We start from the raw sequence: 19042 nt of genomic DNA on the forward strand, positions 1-19042 counted from the left end.
AACTGGAGAGCTGAAGTAATTTCCTGGTCCGTGATAGAGAGATAAAGAATGAGCAAAACATTCATAATACAAAGGTCCACTAGATAGCAGTCTTGTAAAGAAATGCTGCGTGAGCTTGAGATAAATATTGGAGTTTGTGAAAAATGTGAACCATGGACTAATTTGACAAATTATCTATGACTGTGTAATATGTCCTTTTCGACAAAGGTAAAGAAAACACTCACATTTTTATTATCCACATAAGTGGAAATTCTGTGGATACGTAGAAATGAAGGCATATGCTAGTTTGCGTAGACAGACCAATTTGGGTGCAAAAAGTGTCTTCATATTTTGGTTTACCTAAATAAATAATTCATAATATGTGATCTTATTTAATAAAAATTTCTAAATAAAAAAGAACCCTTCTATTCACCCTTCTATTTAAAATGTAATATTGAGCTGAACATGTCGATATTTAAGATTCAAGAATTGTATATATTTAACATGTATTTAATATATCAAAACATTAGATGCTTGTTTTGTTAAATGTGGTAAAATTGCCTAATTTTTGGTAACTCGTTCATTCGGCACCTCGGTTGTGTGGTTAATAGTGGCAGCAGTAACTCCGCTAGTGCAGTAGGTGGCAGTAATCCGCTCTCAGATGAGTTTCATCTCCAATAAAGCAGCGAGCAACGTTTTCATGTAAAAAAAAAAAAAAAGAAAGAAACATGGCACCGGTAGAGTTAAACATTTCTGCTGAAGTTTGACTAAACGCCTATCTGCTGTTTCATTTAGTGAATTGTGCGATATATTTTCTTGGTGGCGTCAAGAAGTAGTTTTACTAGAAGATGTTCGTGGCGAAGAGCATCGCAGCGGATCATAAAGATCTGATTCACGATGTTTCTTATGATTTTCATGGTCGCAGGATGGCGACCTGCTCCAGTGATCAGAGCGTCAAGGCAAGAAAACACTCTTTTGTGTGATCTGTTTAACTGCACAGGACTTTATAGAGACTTTGTCCAAACTTATATTGAGCTGCCTACCTAGAAAGTAAATCCTGCACGTGCCTGTGACACCCAAAAATGCGGTCTAGACGGGCAGCTCACCATGTTTTGAGACATAGCTAGAAATACATTTGACAGAAACTTGTGATTGAATGGGCTTTCCTGCAGCTGTGCAATACTATCCCTTAAAAAAAAAAAAACGGTGTTATGTATGTAAATAATAATAATAATAATAATGTTTTATTTATATAGCGCCTTTCCATTTCAGTTAAATGTGATTGTATAAACCATCATGTTATTGTTATATATGCCTATATATTTTTTTTTTTGTATCTCCAGAGTATACTTTATGAGAGGGTATAGGTTAGATTCTATGAAATTAGAGATTTGGTGTATTAAATAATTGATTGATCGATTGTATTGGAGACAAATAGGCTGTGTCTGTTAATCTCCATCACGTTGTATGTAGCCTAATTCAGTAGTAAAATATGTTCCAAAAATGGTAAAGTTGGTTTCTTGGCCATTTTTTAATTTTCCTTTTTTTGAGTGATTACCTCTGTTTTGGTGATGCCAACCACTGTAAAAGTCACAATGAAATCAAAATTCTTATTTTTATGGAATATTGCAGTATTTATAATAGATTAATCTGTGCACGTTATTAATTATTATTGTTTTAATTTGTACGCCCTCATAATCTTAAATCAAAATAACATCCTCTTCCTCTTGCAACATCTAATCTCTTATGACAGTGTTTACTGGCGTGAGGGTGGGACAACTGTCAATCACATCACAGCAATAGCAAACCACAACGACCCAATCAATTCCGATGGACAAAATCAAGTCCCACCCTACATTATTTCTTGTTCAAGAATCAGTTTCACTCTTGTGAATGAAATTATTCAACCCCCATTGCAAATCAGTATCATTGGCAAACTTTACAGACTTTCAGCTGTTGAACACAATGAACAAATCAAACCAAAGTAATTAAAATAGCTCAACACAATAAATGTTTCAACTCTGCAAATTCAAATGCATCTTTTAATGACTTCTGCAGTCTCAAAATTATACAACCCTCTGAATAGAATCCCTCACAACAGGACAAATCTGCAAAACTTTTCAAGGGCTTCATTAGTTGCACCAGGTGTGCTTGAGCTAGAACACATGAAATATCTGAACTGGCTAGGTTTGTTGAGTATCACGTTTTACTGCATGTTAGAAATATGGCTAAGTCGAAAGAATGGTCCAAAAAGTTAAGATATCATCACCCTTTACAAACAAGGAACAGGATACAAAAAGATAGCGAAGGCACTAAATGTTCCTAGAGACACTGTTGGAAGCATAGTTTGCAAGTTCAAAGTTAAAGGAACAGTGGTTACTCTACCTGGATGGGGCAGAAAAAGGAAACTATCAACAACAGCAACCAGATTTCTGGGAAGGCAGGTTCAGAAAAACCCTCGAGTGACTGCAAAAGACCTGCAGCAACACTTGGTGGCAACAGGCACTGAGGTTTCAGCCCCTGAGGTTTCAGCTTGCACAGTAAGGCGCATACTAAACACAAGCCACAGAGTTTTTGGGATTCTGTTCTGTGGAGCGATGAAACAAAACTGGAACTTTTTGGCCCAATGAATTAGCGGTATGTCTGGAGGAAGAAGAATGAAGCATATCCTGAAAAGAACACTCTGTCTACAGTTAAGCATGGTGGGGCTCGTGATGCTCTGGGGCTGCTTTGCATCCTCTGGCACTGGAAACCTGCAGCGTGTGAAAGGCAAGATGAATTCATTGAAGTATCAGGAAATCCTAAGGGAAAATGTGTCCAGGAAGATTCTACAGTGGCCATCACAGTCACGTGACTTGTACCACTTTAGAAGGTGGTTGCAGCATGCAAACCAACGAATATTACTGAACTGGAGGTCATTGCTCATGAGGAATGGGCTAAAGATTCCTCAGAAACGCTGCCAGAAGCTGGTGTCTGGTTATATATCTCATTTGCAGCAGGTCATAACAGCAAATGAGTGTTCTAAGAAGTACTAAAGATGCTTGCCATGAAGGGGTTGAATAATTTTGAGACTACAGAAGTCATTAAAAGTTGCTTTTTCAGTAGAATTTTGGGAAACCACTTGAAACATTTGTTGTTAAACTGCTATTTTAATTACTTTGATTTGTTCATTGCAAACAGCTGAAAGTCTGTAAATTTTGCCAATAAACCTGATTTGCAATGGGGGTTGACTTTTCTTTTCTCAAACTTTTGCTACTTCCGTTTTAGACTTTAACCGTGACAGCCATCTTTGTGTCATGGCCCACAACAAATTTTGGTTATACAGATGTTTACGGAAACCTCAATAATATTTCAGCTCGGAATGGTCTAAACTGCTTGAAACAAACTGAGAGCAAATTTCAAGCTATTGAAACAATTTCTTGTACCTCAAGGTGATGATACACAGGGCAACTTTTTGAGCAGTTGCTGGGCAATCTTGCCGAGCGATTGTTGCTTGGGCACTTTCCCATTGAAAATGGGCAATAAATTTCAATCTGAATAATTTAGATCGGTCGTGGGCCCTGTATCTCATCTGGTTTCCCGTTGACGGCAACATTGCCCAGCAATATTGCTCAAACAGTTGCCCTGTGTATAATCACCTTTAGACTTAAAAATTGACTTCAAATGTAATGATCAAGAACTCTCAAAGTTTAGGGTTAAATAAAGTGAAAATAAAAAGAAACAGATGGTGTTGTGATACATGGGTAAACACAAAAATTTGGAAAACCAAAAATGATCAAGCAGCCTCTGTTCATCAAATGAGATGGATTGACAGATTTGGAGCTTGGGGATTCAATTGATAGCAGCTTCAGATATGAGCTTAAGGCTGTGGTTCTTTAGCTTATTTGCATGCTTGTTATTTATATTGTTAACAAACATTTGGCTGTTGTGAACTGATCTAGGTCTGGGACAAAGGTGATGATGGAGAATGGCACTGCACTGCTAGTTGGAAGGTATGATTATTATTATTATTTTTTTAACTTTTATGTGCTTTGGGGTAAATCTTCATGTAACCCTAAACTGCATAACTGACTTTAGTTTTCACCCTCATTCATACCTTGGTTAAAAAGGTGGGATACAAGTAGATGCATAATTCATTATAGCACTTTTTTTTATTTTGCCAAACAAAAATTTTAAAGTTAAAGGACTGGTTTCACAGACAGGGCTTAGATTAAGCCAGGATTAGGCCTTAGTTCAATACGGACATCTAAGTAGCTTTTATAAACGTGCCTTAGAAAAAAAATCATTACTGGTGTGCATCTTGAAACAAAACAATGGCACTGACATATTTTAAAATATTCTCAAACATGCATTTTAATCTAGGACTAGGCTTAAACCTTGTCTCTGAAACCGGGGGAAAGTTTGTGGACCTCTAAAATAAAAAAAGTAGCACACTAAATGTGAAAATAATTAATTAATTTGATCAAAGACACCTTATTTGAGGAACTGTTTTAAACCACATTCTTCCGTCTTTCTGTCTTTTTTAGACCCATAGTGGTTCTGTTTGGAGGGTGACATGGGCGCATCCTGAGTTCGGTCAAGTGTTGGCATCTTGTTCGTTTGACCGCACTGCGGCTGTATGGGAGGAGATAGTCGGTGAATCCAATGATAAACAGCGTGGTCAGAGTCACTGGGTATGTATTATTAATTATTTATTTACAAGTTATTTACAGCCCTATAAAATCAGTTTTATTTTTTGGCCAAATTCTGTGTTCATTAAAGTTTTAACAATAATAGTGCCCTATTAAATGTTTTATCGTTTCAGACATTTTGTATTGTCTGTTTTCTGGATTCTGTGTTTTGATTAAAAAAAAATGATGGTAATCAAATGAATGCATAAAACTTCAACAATTGAATTAGTCTTTTAAAATGTAATCAAATAATTTCATAACATTAAATTCCTTTTTTGCAAAGAAAGTGCTGCATAATAGAGGTTTACTGTTTAAATTAAAACATGGACAACTTTCTTTTTGACTGGATTTTGCAAATTTTCATGTCATAGGCCCTTACTACTTGCTTTTCCTTTTGCTCAAAGAGTAGAGCATGGTGCTAGCAATGGGTTTGATTCCCAGGGAATCAAATGAAGTGAAAAGTATGGTGAAATTCAAGAGTATACATTGATTTCAGAGTTGCTTTTGAGGGTAACTTATGAATTTTCTAAAAACAAGATGGTAACCAATCATGTTTTTGTGCAAATCTGAAGCAGTTTCATAGATCTTCTATTCATTTTTTCTGTGCTTCTCCAGATTAAGAGAACCACACTTGTGGACAGTCGGACATCAGTGACCGATGTGAAGTTTGCACCAAAGCACATGGGCCTGATGTTGACCACCTGCTCTGCAGACGGTGTGGTGCGCATCTACGAGGCCCCTGATGTGATGAACCTCAGCCAGTGGTCACTGCAGCACGAGATCTCCTGCAAGCTCTCATGCTCCTGCATCTCATGGAACCCCTCCAGGTCTGAACGCCATCTACACACAATAACATTATGAATTTGAAAGAAGTATTCTTGATTGTCACAACTGTTTGTTCTGCCTTTTTAGTTCTCGAGCACATCCTCCAATGATAGCTGTGGGCAGTGACGACAGCAATGTCACATACAGTGGCAAAGTGCAAATCTATGAGTATAATGAAAATACAAGGTATGAGTTTCGCTTCATGGAATTTCACTTCTTAGTGCAAAGAGTTGCTCCCTTAGAAATGTTTCAGAAATGTGGGCGTTTCCTCAAAGTTAAAGAAAATATCCTAGTAAAGAAATAAGTAATTCAGAAAGCATCTTAACCCTTAAAAGAGGTCTTAAGGTCCAACATTTTTAGGAGTACGGACAAGGACTTTTAAGAGGCTTAAAAGGCTTCTTTAGCAGCGGAGAAAATGGATGAAAAGTGATTAAGGGAGAATAAATGTGTTGCACACAATGCATGTCAATGAGTTAATAAGACACTACACATTAGGTCGTGGAGGGATCATGGTTGTGACTGATCTTATTAGAGACACGCTAACATCTCTGATACAGCGCAGAAATGCCATAGTGCCAGAAATGTAAGTAATCACTACATTAACTACATTATCATATTTGGCAACTGGAAAAATGCAACTATGCAGCAGTTATGATTTATGTCTGTTACAACCTTCTATAAGCAAAGTGATCACACAAACAGTTACAGCACTTTCAGAACCTTGTGTGGCTGTTCATTTCCTATCAAATACGTTAATTACAACATTAACAGCATGGTTAATAAAAAATAAAGTATATACATGTATATAATGTGTGTGTGTGTGTGTCAGAGAGTATGGTAAAATAGGAAAAATTACACTTGTAATTTCAAAGTGAAGGCTTAGAATAGACCCTATACCTCGCATTTCTTAAGATAAATTAGGAGCTTTCTGGGAGGATTCTTAGAAGCTTTAAAAATATGGGCCCAGGTCTTTAATATCTATTTTTCTGTTATAATCATGTTTCTAATGGGTTTATGTTGACTTTCAGGAAGTATGCCAAAGCAGAGACATTGATGACTGTGACTGACCCAGTACATGACATCGCATTTGCTCCTAATCTTGGGAGATCCTTCCATGTGCTGGCGATAGCGACCAAAGACGTCCGCATTTTCAAACTCATACCATTGAGGTAAATATAGCATTCTCGGTAGTAAGAAAGCTAAGCAGTCAAATTGGTCATCTTAATTGTTCACACAAAAAGTAAATTCTGAAATAAATGTTGTTCCAAACATGTATCACTCTTGATCTTCTGTGGAATAGAACAGAAGAGATTCAGTATAGAACAACATTGGAAAAAAAACACAACATAATTCTAAGGAGGGGCCCATGCTATTTATTGGGACTTGAGGGTGGGATATTTTGACTTGGGCTAGTAAACACTTGGGCTACGTGATATATTGACATAAAATGGAATTGCAGTATGGCTTGGTGTGATTTTCAAATCATGAAGTCTGCAATTTAATTAAATATATGTGCTGCCGGTTTCACAGTGAAATGCTGCACTGTGTTCATTTATATGCATACAGCTCATGATCCTTTGTTTCAATGTTAAAGCTTAATGGTTTTATGTTTGAAAATAAAGAAATGAAAGAAAACAAAGAAACTTAAATATTAGTTATGTAATTTTACAGTTAGACTAAATTCAGAAGAACCGTGGCAACATCTCCAAGACGCTTGAAGAAGCCTACCTGTGTGTGTGTGTGTGTGTATGTGTATATATATATATATATATATATATATATATATATATATACACACATATCAGAAAAACTACATTTTGCAATGGCAGTTTTTTATAATATTGTGCAGCCCTAGTAAGCACCACTCACAATAGTATTGAGCTAATATCTCAGAACTTCTATGCCACCGCCTGTCAACGCCCTAGCTTCACTGTGCTGAGTTTTACATGGGTAAACGCCACTCATGGTTTACTCTGACTGTAAGAATCTTTTTGGAACAGTTGATTCATGTTATGTGTCTGACAGGAGAGAGAGCGCCAACAGCTCTGGTCCCACTAAGTTTGAGGTGCAAGTGATGGCTCAGTTTGACAGTCATAACTCTCAGGTGTGGCGCGTGAGTTGGAACATCACCAGTACTCTCCTGGCCTCCTCTGGAGACGATGGCTGTGTGCGTCTCTGGAAAGGTCAGCCGTCAACTCAATCTACTTCCTGCTGAGTGAATCTTTTGAAAAACATTTCTCAATAATAACTCTTTATCATTGCTTTAGATATTCTTTACAGTTCAACTCTTTTAATGTTTTTTTTAAATTATAAATGCTAGTGTTACTTTTCATTTTATTATGAAAATTGTAATATAATATTACAAATAGGTTTTAGCTTTCATCAAAATGTATTAACTTTAAAGTAGAGCTTCATGATTCTGGATAAATTGAGAATCACTCGCTCACTTGTTTCAGTACTGGATGAATCAGCGTTTTTGAACAAATCTCTTGAATGAATGAATGATTCAATGACAAATACATTTTTTAACAGTTAATAGTGATACCATTGTTATTAGAAGCGCCAAGCACTCGCTCTATTTTGATCGCTACCTTAGACATCAGTGTTTATATAAACTTTTAGAAAAACTCAGAAATTATACTGTGAGGTTGAAAAGATTGTTTGTGAAGCTGTTTCATACCTATACATGACAACTGTTCTCTCTGGGTCAGAGGCAGTGATCTGAATGTTTTGCTGTGGTTTTATTTTATTTTTATTTTTTAAATCAAATATTTAAGTCATAGCCGAATCGTTGTCATGTAGAAAAAAGATCGCCTGGGTGTTTTGAATCGAGATCGTGAAATTATTATTAATATATATTTTTTTTATTTAAATGTAATTTACATTTTTTTTTTTTAAATCTACTTTAAAGTCAGCATAAAATGGAAATTCACCTCAATTTTCTACATACATGTTATATGATGTATCTTTTTGTGAATGATTTATACATGCATGTTTTTATTTTTTAAATTGTACCTTAATATCATAACCCAATCTTACGATAAAAATGCCAGACTTCATAAACCCAGCCCTTTTAAACTTTAACCTCTAAAACTACTTTTAATTTCTGCTGACAATAAGGCTGCTCAGGCGGGGGAAAATTATATGGACTAATAATATCCCAGCCTAACATGTTTAATGATATACATCACATAATGTAAATTATGCTGTGCATTCTGGTTCATCTTGTCTGCAGCTAATTATATGGACAACTGGAAGTGCACAGGGATCCTGAGAGGAGACGGGAGCCCAGTGAACGGCTCCTCTGGACTCACTGCTGCTCTGAGCACTGTGGGCGTCCCTGGAGCTGCTCAGATGGTTGTTGGGGCGGCTTCTGCTGGCAGGTATGTGGCGGTGCTGTGATGTAGAGTATGACCCTCAATATAGTTATAGAATATAGATAAGTATTCATCACAAATGAATGGGAATGGTCTAGGGATGGGACGATTACCGGTTTAAACCACGATAAAATGTACTGACGGTTAGTATTATCGTTAAAATTTAATTATCATTAAAACCGTGTTTGATTATCGCGATTTTAATAACTCACTGTAAATAACTCACTGTCCAGCCAGCAACAGGCTGATGCAGGCGAGGCGCGCAATGTTGTTTTTTTTTTTTTATTCGAGAAGGAATGGCGGAAGGCTCAAGGCAGTGACCGTGCTCGGGAGATTGTTCAGCCTTTTAAGAGGACCAAATCTGAGGTGTGGGCATATTTGGGCTTTTACAAAAGTCCTTAGTGAAACTTAATCGAGGATGGTCACTACAATAAACACTTCAAATCTGCCGAGTCGTCTTGTGTGACCATCACCCACTGTTATAGCGAACGCAAGGCAAGTTAACTTTGACCTCAATACCAAAACTACGTCTGGGAAATAATTGACCACAAAATGTTGTTTTGAGTTGAAATATTTTATCTCACTCACTTGAAATAAACGTGAAGCTTCCGCGAAGAAAAGTTCGCAGCAAGTGGCTTTGAGCCAAAGACAAACGATCAAGTTCAAACTATTTTTTTTTTTTTTTACCACATAATTACGGGGACATATTGAACTGAGATTAATGTTTTAAATCTTACCTGTTTATAAATCGTCCAAAAACGGACACTCAAGACGGCAAGTTGTATTTGAATGAAACGAGAGAGCGCGTCCGTTGTTGCGATAACGTTACGGTACGTTCACACTGGGCGTCAGCGTCAACGCTTCCCATTGACTTTGAATGGGTGACGTCAAGCGTTGCCGAAAAGAATTGTGGATCTGTCGGCGGCGCTTCACTGGCGTTGCTCGCGGCAGAAGTTGAGAATTTTTCAACTTCTGCCGCGAGCAACGCCAGTGAAGCGCCGCAGACGGAAGCGTCAGCCAATCAGGATCGCTCTATGCAAATACAGTAGCCAGGCGGCAGCCAATCACGGCAATGAAGCTTGTTGTTGAGTTCCTGTCTAATTTCATTGGCTGACGCTGCTATGACCATGGCGTCAGTGCCAAACTTCAGCCACGCCTTCAGTCAAGCGTTGACGCTGACGCCCCGTGTGAACGTACCGTTAACGTATGGATGTGCGCTGTGTTATAATGCGTTGCTATTGACTCTATTGTCACTATAATCGTGATATGAAATTTTCATACCGTCCCATCCCTAGTCTGGTCTGGCATAATCATTATTTTTTTTATTTTTTTTATTTTAGGTACAAAAACTACTGCTTCACATTACTTAACTCTTTCCCCGCCAGTGTTTTTGAAAAAAGTTGCCAGCCAACGCCAGCATTTGATCATATTCACAAAAGTTTCATGGCCTCCAGATTATTTTGCTGTATGAAGAACAGGCCCTCAGCTTTAAAAAAACAAACAAACAAAAAAGTTTTATTCTGGCTTCATGCATTCCTTTATCATAACTTGAATGTGGGTACGATTCATTATAAAAAGCAACATTTTGAGCGAAAATCTGAGAAAATCACGTAGACTAAGTAAGTTACGTCTAAATATGATTCAGAATGATGATCAAAACATATCAAAACGTTGATTGAGTCTAAGCTGCACAGTCCGATAGCTCGTCCTGGGTGATATTTCATTCGGTAACATTAGGCAGTTTTGATTTATATTCTGTTTAATGATGATCGCGTTATCTTACATATCCATTTGCTTAAATATGATATCGCTTATTTCTGCTACTCCTTCGCCTGTGTTTTGATCAAGAGATTCAGTACTAGCGTAAGATGCGTAATAGCGCCCCCTACAGTGATAACAGTGAAAACAGGGAAAGCCAGACATTTCCATCAATGGCGGGGAAAGTGTTGAGTTCTGACTTTTTAAAGGCATAAAAAAAAAAAAAAACCTTTATATATGCATTTGACTGCATTTGCCATTGCAAGTTTGTGGTTTATTCATAATTAAATGTCTTAATTTTAACAGAAAAAAAGCTCAGCTGATGCCAGGCTAACGGCATAACATGCTGATTGGCTGCTTGCTGCATGCACATGCACAGGATTGGACAGAGACCTCATTGACCCCTCCTCTGCACGGTGTGATACCTGCACACTCGTCTAGCTACTAATCTGACAGAAGCGTGTGCTGACGGCACGATCTGTAGTGTGGCTGTTAAAGGAACTGTGCTTGTGTGTTCTCTTCAGTGGCACTCACCTGACATTGAGTATTTTTTGTATTATTTAACAAATTACACTAAACATGATTCCAATATTGACATTCTTATTAATTGTTGTGATGTGATGCAGTATTAATTATTTATTTTAATACTTACATTTAGCTCATTTTGAAGTTTCAAAGCATAATTGTCTGTGCCCGTTTCCATTGGCTATATCCAAAAACTGTTATAGTTGCTTTTAAAGGAACAGATAACTCAAAATTCTGTCATTGTTTATTTGCCTTCATGTTGTTCCAGAACTTTTACAACTGAGTTTCTTCTGTGATGCACAAAAGGAAACATTCTAAACCCCCATTTTAAACAAATGAAATAAAATTATTTGCACTTGGAATAGCATGAAGGTGAGTAAATGGACTTCAGGCTTTCAAAAAAACACTACACATGTTTGCGCTGTTAGTTTGAAGCTGATCACCATGTATTCTGTGGTGTGGACAGTAGAGGGAGGCATTGTATCATACCAGTTCTGCTCAAATTTTGTTCTGTCTCCAAATATGCCTTTGGAATTATTAGCATATTACATTTAATTTGTCAAACTAACTGTATTATAGTATTTCAGTAAGTATTTTAGGGTGTAGGCACAGATTGTTTGTGCTGAAACAAGCAACTTTTTGCAGCTCTAAAGCCTAGTATTCAATGAAGAATCTTTTGACCTGCTAAACATATCTACTTCCGTTAATAAACCATCACCAAAAGTTTTTTCAATTCACAATTTTGGTGCATGAATAAATGAGAAGCTGGCATCTGATATTTAACTCTGTATATTGGCAATATCCATCCATGAATTTCTTTGTAGTGCTGCCTCTTCAATTGGGAATTCAAAAAGAGAAAATTGAAACAGTTCTAGAGACTAATGCAACTGTCTTTTTTTTTGTAAAATAAAGTTTGATTTTCAGTTCTGATTTATTGAGTTGTTCTGATTTTATCTGAGTTGTGTGATCCTCATTTAAAGAGCCCTTATAAGAAGAAGTTGGTCTGAAAAGACATTTAAAAGAAATAAAATATCTTAAGTCAAGTCACCTTCATTTATATAGTGCTTTTAACAATATGGACTGTTTCAAAGCAGCTTTATAGTAAAATTTATAAGAAATTAAATTAATAGGTAATTAAAGTAACAGAGATTGTTTTGGCTTTACAGCAGCTCTATAATAAAGTTATTGTCCAGCTAAAGTTACATTTTCTTCCGTTGCAAAGATCATTAGTTATTAACTTAGGGGCTGCTTACACGACACCGTTCTAACAGAAAACCCTTAACGTGCTCCGGCCCAGTCATTCGCAGAATTATTTATCACTTCCGAGTAGCCATGTGGCCAACCGGAACTATTTTGACAACGTTTTAACTGTACAGAGGTAAAGGGAAGGGAAGGAGGCCTTCACAGGGGAGAGACTAGTTGACACTTTAGGACTGCGTTGTCGTCGTGTCCAGGCGCAGGTCCTTAATCAGATCTGGATACGGCCTGGATCCGGCGGACTGCGGTAAACCTCAGGATAAACAGAGACTTATTTTAGCGTAGACGCCATTTTTCTTATGATGAAACGAGTACATCACGATTTATGGGGAGTGTTCCCGGTTCCGGCTGACCTAATCTATGCAGCCCAACATTGAATTATAGAAGGTTATAATGTGTTATGTGTATGTTATGTCAAAGAGATGTGTTTTTAGTCTAGATTTGAACTGACAGTGTTTCTGCTTCCCGGACAATGTTAGGAAGACTGTTAGAGTTTTGGTGCTAAATAGGAAAAGGATCTACCACCAGCAGTCGATTTTGATATTCTAGGTATTATCAACTGGCCGGAATTTTGAGATCGCAATAGACGTGAAAGACTATAATGCGTTAAGAGCTCGCTCAAGTACTGAGGAGCTAAACCATTTAGTGCTTTGTAAGCAATCAGCAATATTTTAAAATTTATACGATTTTTAATAGGGAGCCAATGCAGTGTTGATAGAACCGGGCTAATATGGTCATTAATATGGTTAAGCGTGCAGGGCAACCACCCATAAGAGCATTACCATAATCTAGCCTTGATGTCATGAACACATGAACTAATTGTTCCGCATTTGTCATTGAGAGCATATGATGTAATTTAGATATATTTTTAAAATGGAAGAATGCGGTTTTACAGATACTAACGTGACTTTCAAATGAAAGATTGGTATCAAAGAGCACACCCAGGTTTCTAACCGACGACGAAGGTTTGACAGAGCAGCCATCAAGTGTTAGACAGTATTCTAGATTATTACTTGAGGACGTTTTTTGTCCAATAATTAAAATCTCTGTTTTTTCAGAGTTAAGTACTAGCAAATTATTAGTCATCCAGTTTTTTATATCAGCTATGCATTCCGTTAATTTTGTGAATTGGCAAGTTTTGTCGGGGCTTGAAGAAATATAAAGCTGAGTATCATCAGCATAACAGTGAAAACTAATGCCATGCTTCCTGCCATGCCATGATATCTCCCAAGGGTAGCATGTACAGAGTGAACAGCAATGGTCCTAGAACTGAGCCTTGTGGTGCTCCATACTGAACTTGTGATCAATAAGACATCTCTTCATTTACTGCTACAAACTGATAATGGTCAGTTAAGTATGATTTAAACCATGCTAATTCAATTCCACTAATGCCAACATAATTTTCGAGTCTATTTAAAAGAATGTTGTGGTCGATAGTGTCAAATGCAGCACTAAGATTGAGTAACACTAATAGAGAGATAATAATAAGAAATATTTTTAAGCAGCAAGTCATCATATTATAATGATTTCTGACGGATCATTTGACACTGAAGACTTGAGTAATGGCTGCTGAAATTCATCTTTGATATCACAAGATGAATTTCAGCAGCCATTACTCAAGTCTTCAGTGTCAAATGATCAATAGTATCAAATGCAGCACTAAGATCGAGTAACACTAATAGACAGATACAACCACGATCGGATGATGAGAGCAATTCATTTGTGACTCTAATGAGATGTGACTCTGTCTCAGTAATATGGTACGGTCTAAATCCTGACTGGAAATCCTCACAGATACTATTTTTTTCCTAAAAAGATTAGATTCGAGATCGGCCTGTAATTGACTAATTCTGTAGGATCAAGTTGCGTTTTTTTAAACAAACGGTTTAATCATAGCCAGCTAAAAAGTTTTAGGTACGTATCCTAATGACAGAGATGAATTAATGATATTACGAAGAGGATCTATGACCTCTGGAAGCATCTCTTTCAATAGCTTAGTCAGTATAGGGTCCAACATACATGTTGTCGATTTAGATGATTTAACGAGTTTAGAAAATTCTTCCTCTCCTATAGCAATGAATGAATAGAATTTTTCCTCAGGGAGACTACAATGCAATGTAAGATGCGACACTGTAGTAGATGGTTGCATAGTTATAATTTTCTCCCTGATATTATCAATCTTGTAAGTAAAGAAGTGCGTAAAGTCATTACTGCTGTGCTGCTTGGAAACGTCTGGGGTTGAAGCTTTATTTTTCGTTAATTTAGCCACTGTATCATATAAATACCTACGGTTTTGTTTATTTTCTTCTAATAGGGTTGAAAAATGAGCAGATCTAGCTGTTTTTAAGGCCTCTCGGTACGCAATCGTGCTCTCTTTCCATGAAATGCGAAAAAAAACCTCTTTTCCTCCAGTTGCGCTCCATTTTTCTGCCTGCTCTCTTAAGGGCCGAGTGTGCTCATTGTACCATGGCGTTGGACTATTTTCTTTAAGTTTCTCTAAGCGCAAAGGAGCAACTGTCTAAAGTGCTGGAAAAGAGAGAGTCAAAAGTTGCTGTTGCAAATTGCAATATCGAGTTCTTCTAAGCTATGTGGGTTGCTGAGGAGATGAAACTGATCAGGAATGTTATTAATAAAGCAATCTTTAGTAACAGAAATGATAGGTCTAACATATTTGTAACACGGAGTCGGCTTTGCAGCCTTGGCTAAATTAAGTATACACGAGACTAGATAATGATCTGAGATGTCATCACTCTGCTGCAGAATTTCAACGGCATCAACATTGATTCCATGTGATAATATTAGATCTAGAGTATGATTACTTATGTGTATCTATATTTAAAGCACCAACAATTAGGGCTTTATCTGCAGCCAGTACTAACTCTGATAGAAAATTAGCAAATTCTTTGATAAAGTCTGTATGGTGCCCTCGTGGCCTGTATACAGTAGCCAGCACAAATCTCAAACGTGATTTATCATTTACACTAGATAGTGTTACATTAAGCACCAACACTTCAAAATAATTATATTTGAAGCAAGACTTCTCAGTAATTCTGAAGATATTACTTTAAATTACAGCAACACCTCCCCCCTTGCCTTTCAGACGAGGCTCATGTTTATAACAATAATCTTGGGGGGTGGACTCATTTAAAGTAATGTAATCGTCTGGTTTTAGCCAGGTTTCTGTCAAACACAGCACATCTAGGTTATAATCTGTGATCATGTCATTAACAATAAGTGCTTTTGAAGTAAGCGATCGAATATTCAGCAACCCAAGCTTTATCATTTGTTAATTTGTATTATATCTTTTTTATATTTGTTGAACATCAGTTACATTTTTACCCTTAAATGGGTTTGGGAGTTGTTTGTATTTCAAACAACTTTTCGGGGAACAGACACAGTCTGTATATGATGACATCTAGGTGATAGAGTCTCTATGTGATGGGATTTATCTGACCTCAGTGACGTGAGACAGCTAGCAGACGGTCGGTTTAGTCAGTCTGTTTGCTTCCTGACCTGAGCCCCAATTCAAGTTTGAGTTCTAAGACTATGTGCCATATTACTAGAGAGAAGAGCAGCACCATCCCAGGAGGGATGAATACCATCTCTTTTCAACAGGTCAGGTCTGCCCCAAAAACCTTTCTATTGACTATGAATTCTATATTATTTTTGCGGACACCACTTAGACAGCCAGCCATTGAGTGAGGACGGTCTCTCATCACTCTGGCGAACAGGAAGGGGGCCAGAGCAAATTACAGTGCCTGACATCGTACTTGCGAGTTCACACACCTCTTTAACATTAATTTTAGTGATCTACGACTGGCGAAGTCGAACATCATTAGTGCCGATGCGAATAAATTGAATTTATGAGAATGAGTGAATTTACAATTAGCATTAGCCAGCACTTTTAAATTTGCTTTGATGTCAGGCACTCTGGCTCCCGACAAACATGTGACTATGGTGGCTGGTGTCGTTCCGTGTAATAGAATCGCTAATAACTAAGGCACTTTCTTATCACATGAAAATCCCTCTGTGCTGACAGAGAAGGCTATGCTACACATGTGACACGAAGTGCAAGTGACAATAACAGGAGAAGACATTACTCACTGTGTTTGTTGACTGATCCTACTTACCACAGTTGTTTGATAGACTCGTAAAAAGCGTGAGTGCACGAGAAAAAAAAAAAAGGACTGCAAGCACGAATGGAAGGTTAACAGGCTAGCGAGATACTAGCGTGTTGTGCTAGCGATAACGATTTAGATAAAAGTTAGCGATGTCAGATAAATGTGATATCAACATATATTAGATGCAGTCTAATATTGCCTGAGTAAGTTATATTTAGAAATATAAACAAAAAGGAATGATAGTAAATAGAGATTCAAAACAGAAAGCTATAGGGAGCATACAGACGCAAACCAGCAGCAAGGCAGACAGGAGCAATCGATCAAATTTAGAAATTTTGAAGGCCAAAAAAGTGCATCCATCAATGGCTTGGAGTTAATAAAGGCCTTCTGAAGCGAAGCGATGCGTTAGTGTAAGAAAAAAAAATCTATATTTATAACTTTATAAGCCAAAATAACTAGCTTCTGACAGATGGCCGTAAGCATTGTTATTCGCGAAAGAGTACCTGACCTGAGGCATGACGTATTGACGAATGCGAAAACGCAGAAGACAGAGCAAAACAAAACACCGGTCACAAATAAGAAGTCTAAAACGATCTTTTTTTTTTTTTGACGCCATTCACTCCCATTATAAAGCTTGGAAGAGCAATCATATTTTTTTAACATAAGTCCGATTGTGTTCATCTGAAAGAAGAAAGTCGTATACACCTAGGATGGCTTGAGGGTGAGTAAATTATTAGATAATTTTCATTTTTCTGAACTATCCCTTTAATTAATAAACATTTTTTTCACTGTGAACAAAATCCAAGATTCAGTCCCAGTCAGATGACATGACCCCTATACATTTAAAGCACAGACTAATTTTTTACACAAATCACTGTGTTGACTGCAGGCTCAAACATTCAGTCCTGCAGTTTTTCCATTAAAAGTTACTGAACAAGTCATTTCTTCTTTATTGTCTAGTTTAGCAGCAACTGAAAACCTTTTATTCCATTTTATTAAAATGTATTCCCAAACTAGGTTGTCACATACTGAGAGGCAACTTAATTTAGGCTAAATGTTTATTAAATCATTTTTAATTGTATTAATTTAGTCTTTTTAATTAAAATATTTAGAAGTGGAAAATGACAAAATCACAGAAAACTAGTTTGTAGACTTATTAATTACAAATTTTGGTGGATGCAAATAATGTCCCAATTTTTGGTTAATGAAGTTATGAAAACGATAAACCCTATTAAATCATGTGGACTAAAATTGCTCTTATAGTTAAGTATCTCCTTTTTAAAAAAAGATTCTGGTTCTGTTTTGGCTTGCCCCATAGGCTTCCATTGTAAAAGCATGTCGATAAGCATGTCTGTGGTTTTTACAAACTGAAGGATGAGCTGAAATGAACTTTTGTGGTCATTTATTAACATCATGTCTCAGATTCTGCAGATAAACCTTCATTGCATTGAAACTGGAACATTTCTCCTCCTGATCTTGTGTGATGCGTACCTGTTCCGGCTTCATTCATCATCATTCACCTTTGTTTCTTTGTTTTTCCTCAATGTCCATTTTTCTGTTGTTCTTGTGTGTCTGTGTTGTGGGCGTTTCTCGTTTCTGTTGCTTGTTGGGCTTCATTCCCATTCTGTTCCTACAGGTACTTCTTCCCTCATTTGGACTCCCCCAGAGCTGGATCCCGACTGGGCCACCTCCTGCCTCCTCCCTCCCTCATCGAACAAATTAATGAGCCTGATCCTAACCATGCACCTCAGCTACGTCATCGACACATGGTGAAATCCGCCAGTCAACCCACTGACATTTTCCTTTTAAATGATCAGTAATGTCTTTATGTCCACATCATATTCACCCCATCCCCCAAGAAAAAGATTCAACAACTGAGACATAAGCGAGATTTTTCTCCACTCTTCCACCAAGACACTTGCAAGTTCTCGAACACGTCTGGGGGTTTGGCACTGCAAGGACAATCAGCTATCCTTCCTGTCTCCCTGTAGCACTGTCTTGGGCATCTTACATTACAAACTCGGTCCACATCTGCAGTCCTCCTGCAGAAGGAATATGGCATGTTCACACAGGTGATCAGGGACCCTGAGCATCTTCTGGTATATATCAGAGTTAGTATAAGGGTCTTTTTAGTGTTCAAAGTTATTGTAACTGTGACCTTTATTGTCTACTGCCTGTAAACCGTTAGTGTCTTATGGACTCTTCAGGTGCATGTGCAATAATTAGATATGGTTCACTGAACAAGCATGAAAAACATTTTTTTTAAACCATATATAATAATATTTATATCTGATATTTTTTACATTCTTAGTGTAATGTAATACCTTACTGTAATATTTTTGAGTTTGGGTTACAGTAAAAAAAAAAAGCAGTTATTAAATGTTTTTTATTCAAATAATCATTAAGGGCAGTAAAACAGACGCTACTGTGATGTACTGCATAAATAATTTCAAATATTTTTTGTATTAAAATATTTTTATCTTCTAGTTATAAGAATTCGATTTTTTTTTGCGTTGTAGATTTAGAGAAT

The 19042-nt window shown here is 37.1% G+C and overlaps 1 protein-coding gene across 2 annotated transcripts; it reads left to right on the forward strand.

Annotated features, from left to right (window-relative positions):
• The first annotated feature begins 612 nt into the window (after positions 1 to 612).
• On the forward strand, positions 613 to 18378 carry seh1l (SEH1-like). 2 transcript variants are annotated; one of them, XM_084424023.1, is made up of 9 exons: positions 613 to 938; positions 3921 to 3971; positions 4506 to 4652; positions 5265 to 5476; positions 5562 to 5660; positions 6503 to 6643; positions 7500 to 7657; positions 8710 to 8857; positions 10916 to 12064. In XM_084424023.1, the coding sequence occupies exons 1-9, from the start codon at positions 828 to 830 to the stop codon at positions 10941 to 10943; spliced, it is 1095 nt and encodes a 364-aa protein (XP_084280149.1). In that variant the 5' UTR covers positions 613 to 827; the 3' UTR covers positions 10944 to 12064. The 2 variants fall into 2 exon arrangements, with proteins under 2 accessions (XP_084280149.1, XP_084280150.1); XM_084424024.1 differs by lacking the exon at positions 10916 to 12064 and adding an exon at positions 18149 to 18378 and having other exon boundaries at positions 680 to 938.
• Positions 18379 to 19042: the final 664 nt, after the last annotated feature.

Source organism: Rutilus rutilus (genome assembly GCF_951802725.1).
Source record: "Rutilus rutilus genome assembly, chromosome: 11".
In the NCBI taxonomy this organism is placed as follows: Eukaryota; Metazoa; Chordata; class Actinopteri; order Cypriniformes; family Leuciscidae; genus Rutilus; species Rutilus rutilus.

What these genes read in the sequence shown, in the direction of transcription:
- seh1l (XM_084424024.1), top strand. Translation starts at nt 828, where the DNA reads ATGTTCGTGGCGAAGAGCATCGCAGCGGATCATAAAGATCTGATTCAC. An exon ending in AGCGTGGTCAGAGTCACTGG is followed by an intron (nt 4,653 to 5,264) that starts GTATGTATTATT and finishes GTGCTTCTCCAG; the next exon opens with ATTAAGAGAACCACACTTGT. An exon ending in GAGTATAATGAAAATACAAG is followed by an intron (nt 5,661 to 6,502) that starts GTATGAGTTTCG and finishes GTTGACTTTCAG; the next exon opens with GAAGTATGCCAAAGCAGAGA.